Source organism: Bison bison, unplaced genomic scaffold (assembly GCF_000754665.1).
Source record: "Bison bison bison isolate TAMUID 2011002044 unplaced genomic scaffold, Bison_UMD1.0 scf7180017864213, whole genome shotgun sequence".
Classification (NCBI taxonomy): domain Eukaryota; kingdom Metazoa; phylum Chordata; class Mammalia; order Artiodactyla; family Bovidae; genus Bison; species Bison bison.
The window spans coordinates 5,160,510-5,163,942 of record NW_011494785.1 but is presented as its reverse complement, the minus strand read 5'-3'; the positions used below and the strand labels follow the sequence as shown (position 1 = coordinate 5,163,942).

Sequence of the window (3,433 nt, the reverse complement as noted above, 5' to 3'; positions counted from 1 at the left end):
GAGACGGAGCGGAGATGTGAGTTCAGGGCCCCTGGATCTGAATCTCTGGTGTGAGTAGAGTGAGTGCAGCTCCTCCAGGCCCCCTGCCCCACCCTGGACACATGGCCCAGCCACCCCTTCACAGCCCTGACCAAGCGGTGCTGACAGCAGCCCGACGGGTACCCACAGATCCAAGCCTCTGACCCAGGCAGTGGACACCTCAGCCCCGGGACCCCCTGCCCAGTTCTGCAGCTGTGCCGGGCTTAGGCCACCTCCTCTCAAGTGATTTGGGACTTAAGGGGCTCAGGGTTTGACAGAACAAACATTTCTTGCTAAACTGAAATGTTCTTCTCTCTCGAGTCATCTCCTTATACCTTTCATCCACTCCCAAAACTTAGAAATCTTTCCATGGAAAGTCGTCAATGAAACCTAACACCCACCCTGAACCCTGGGAGACGTGGCAGGCTTACCCGAGTAGCTTCTTCCTAGGAAAACGCCTGGCACTGAGTCCAGGGTTCTAGTCCTGTCTATACCACCCTGCAGGCTCCGTGTCCTCACCAGGAAAGTTGGGGGCACACGCACTCACCCTCAAGGGCCTTCCCATCTCCCTCACCCCACGATTCCTGGGCGGGATTGCTCTGTGAGAGCCCAGCCCTTCAAAGCCTCATCCTCTGCAGCCCGTGCCCACCGGGTTCTGTGCAGACACAGGTCTGCGTCACCTCCCAGGCTGCTGGTTCCCAACCCAGCTGCACCTGGAGAGTTCAGCCAGGCCCGGGCAGAGCTCAGACACCTGTGCTTCATCCCAACCCCCAAGGAACACTGATGGACTCGTCCAACCTCACGGAGAGGTCACACGGCTGTGCCAGCCCATAGATCAGGAGGAGGTGACATGTCAACCCACACTGAGTGAGCCCTGAGCAAGCTCAGCCTGGCAAGCGAGGAGAAACAACCCCTTAGTCTTGTTTCCTTAAACACTGCTTTTATATACAGAACAATCCCCATGGAGCTGGCTATACAGGCAGCTTCCCAGGCCCCATCCCCACAGGCTCTGACTCAAGGCTGGGGAGGGCCTAGAACTCTGCATTCCAGCCATACCCAGTGACCGACCCAGTGGTCTGAGAACAACCCGCCGCAGGCCACACAGCTGAGCCCAAAGGATACTTCCACTCGACGATGCTGATGCAGGCCCTCCGGATGGGGTTCTTTAGGGTCAGGCAGAGCAGGGCGCGGGGCGGGCGGGTGGCTGTCGTGCTGCCCTGCTTCTTGGGCTTCCCATACTGCTGCCGTTTCCGCTGCGTGGAGCTGACCGTGGAGATGGTCGCGTTGCCAGCACTGCCCATCAGCTTGGCCTGTCGGGCTGCATCGATGGCGGCCTGCCAGGACAGGGCGGCCCCTGGTGTGGGGATGTGCTCAGGTGCCAGCCCCGCGGCCGCGTTGGCGTTCATGTTGGCGTGAGCCGGGCGCGGGCTCCCATAGCTGGGACCTGCAGGAGAGGACAGGGACAGTGGTCACTGCGGGGGAGAACCAGGAGCCCTGGCAATGCGATCTGGGCCCCAGACTCGCGAGTATTTTTTTAAAATTTCATTTCAAACCTTTGCAGGAGCTGGGGCGGCAACCCGTGGAAACACCAGTGTGTGACACTGGGTCTGCTCTGGTCCGAGCTCAGCCCAGGTCAGCTGTGTGACCCTGGACACGTCTCTCCCGTCATTTTAAGCGGAAAAGACACGAAATGTATGCATTTCAGTACTTGGGGATCTCAGAAACACAGCAAGAAGAAGAGGATGCAGAAAAGGAGAAATATGCTCTGCAACACGTGGCAGTTAAAATATATACTCATAAGCACACATACAAATATGCTTTGTTTTTGGTTGTTTGTTTAGAATGGTTGTCTAGAGAAGGTGAGGCACAAAATAAAAATAGGATACGGGGACAGGAGAAAAGAATGAATGAATGAGAGCCGCTGCGTGAATCAGTGCTGACAAATGTACAGTGAATTGAAGGATATAGTTCACTCAAATCTCTGCACCTCAGCTCCAAAATAAAAGTAGGAATCATAAATGAAGGGGTTGGACCAAAGCGAGGTGACATCCAGGTACCGCAAACCCGTCTGGCGACGGGTGTTGTTGGATAGGACAGCCGGCAGCTGTGAGGGTTTTAAATCACGACAGCAGGTCCCATGACGTCCCCCCAGTTGAACAATAGGATCTATGCGCCCTCCTGACATAGGTTGGCCTGCTGTGATTCTTTTGGCTCATAAAGTTCAGCAGAGGTGACACAGAGGTGACTTCTAAGGTAAGTGGAAAATCCGAAACGCCAGCCCTGGGCCACCACGCTGTGAGGAAGCCCCACCAGCCTATGTGGGGGTGGGGAGTCTTGTCCATCCCGCAGCAACTCCAGCTGTCATCTGACTGCAGCCCCATGACAAGACCCCAAACCAGAACTGCCCAGGGAGCCCTTCCTGAACTTCTGACCTGTAGAAACTGGAGCAGCCCAGTGTGCACTACAGAGAGCCACTTGTTCGGGGTGACTTTGTGTAGCATTTGGCGTCTGGGAAATGGCATTGTGTGTAGTGAGTGTGGCCAGGAGGGGATAGAGGGACAGAAATCCTGGGCAGGACCCAGAGGGATCCAGCATAGACGCCTCTGCATGGCTCTGGCTTGTAGGCAACACAAAGCTCCAAGGCTGCCCCGGGCCTGGTGGGTTCTCCCCCATCTGCCCACTGACACCAACCCCAAGAAGCCTACAAGGTCCACCAAGAGACTGACCCAGTCTGGGCCCTGGGACAACCTGTGACCTTGAGACTGGCTGCTGGCCAGGCTCTGCAGGATTAGGAGGCACTGTGAGAATGGGGTGATGCTGTGGGCAAAGAGCCTGGCATCTGGAGACCACATCAGTCGCCCGGGAGACAGTGGCCAGAGCCAGGCCAGGGGCACGGACACCACTTGCAAGCCCCCCTCAGTAACCCTCTCCTCTGCATTATGTGCACGGGGTTCTTCCAGGGAAGCTGCTGCTGCCTCTTGGGGCCCCTTCCCCCTCCTCAGGACAGGCTGGACCCAGATGACCACGTGGTCATCGTTCCCATAATCAACTCAGGCTCACCCTGCTAGTTTGCCCTTCGAAGTTACTTTTGCTCCCAGCTGGCCCTCTTGCCTTCACCACCAGCCTTGTCCCCGACAAGTGCCAGTTCAGAGATAAGCACGTGACCCAGCTTAGCCTCAGATCCCAGAGATACTCTGTCCTGGAGACAGATTCTGACAACCGCTGGGCTCCTGCATCCAGCCACACCTGATGCCAGATCCACCTCTGAGCTCTCCAGCTTTATTCCTTAGGTAACTTCGCTTGAAAGAGATGAGAATACCAGACCACCTGACCTGCCTCTTGAGAAACCTATATGCAGGTCAGGAAGCAACAGTTAGAACTGGACATGGAACAACAGACTGGTTCCAAATAGGAA

The 3,433-nt window shown here is 56.2% G+C and overlaps 1 protein-coding gene across 1 annotated transcript in view; it reads right to left on the bottom strand.

Moving 5' to 3' along the window:
* The window catches only part of CACNA1C (calcium channel, voltage-dependent, L type, alpha 1C subunit), a 396,219-nt gene that overhangs the window by 346,549 nt on the left and 46,237 nt on the right, over positions 1 to 3,433 (bottom strand). The window contains exon 2 of the mRNA XM_010845218.1: positions 1,141 to 1,462. Within this exon, the coding sequence (XP_010843520.1) occupies positions 1,141 to 1,462 (322 nt within the window). The remainder of the gene's footprint in view (positions 1 to 1,140; positions 1,463 to 3,433) is intronic.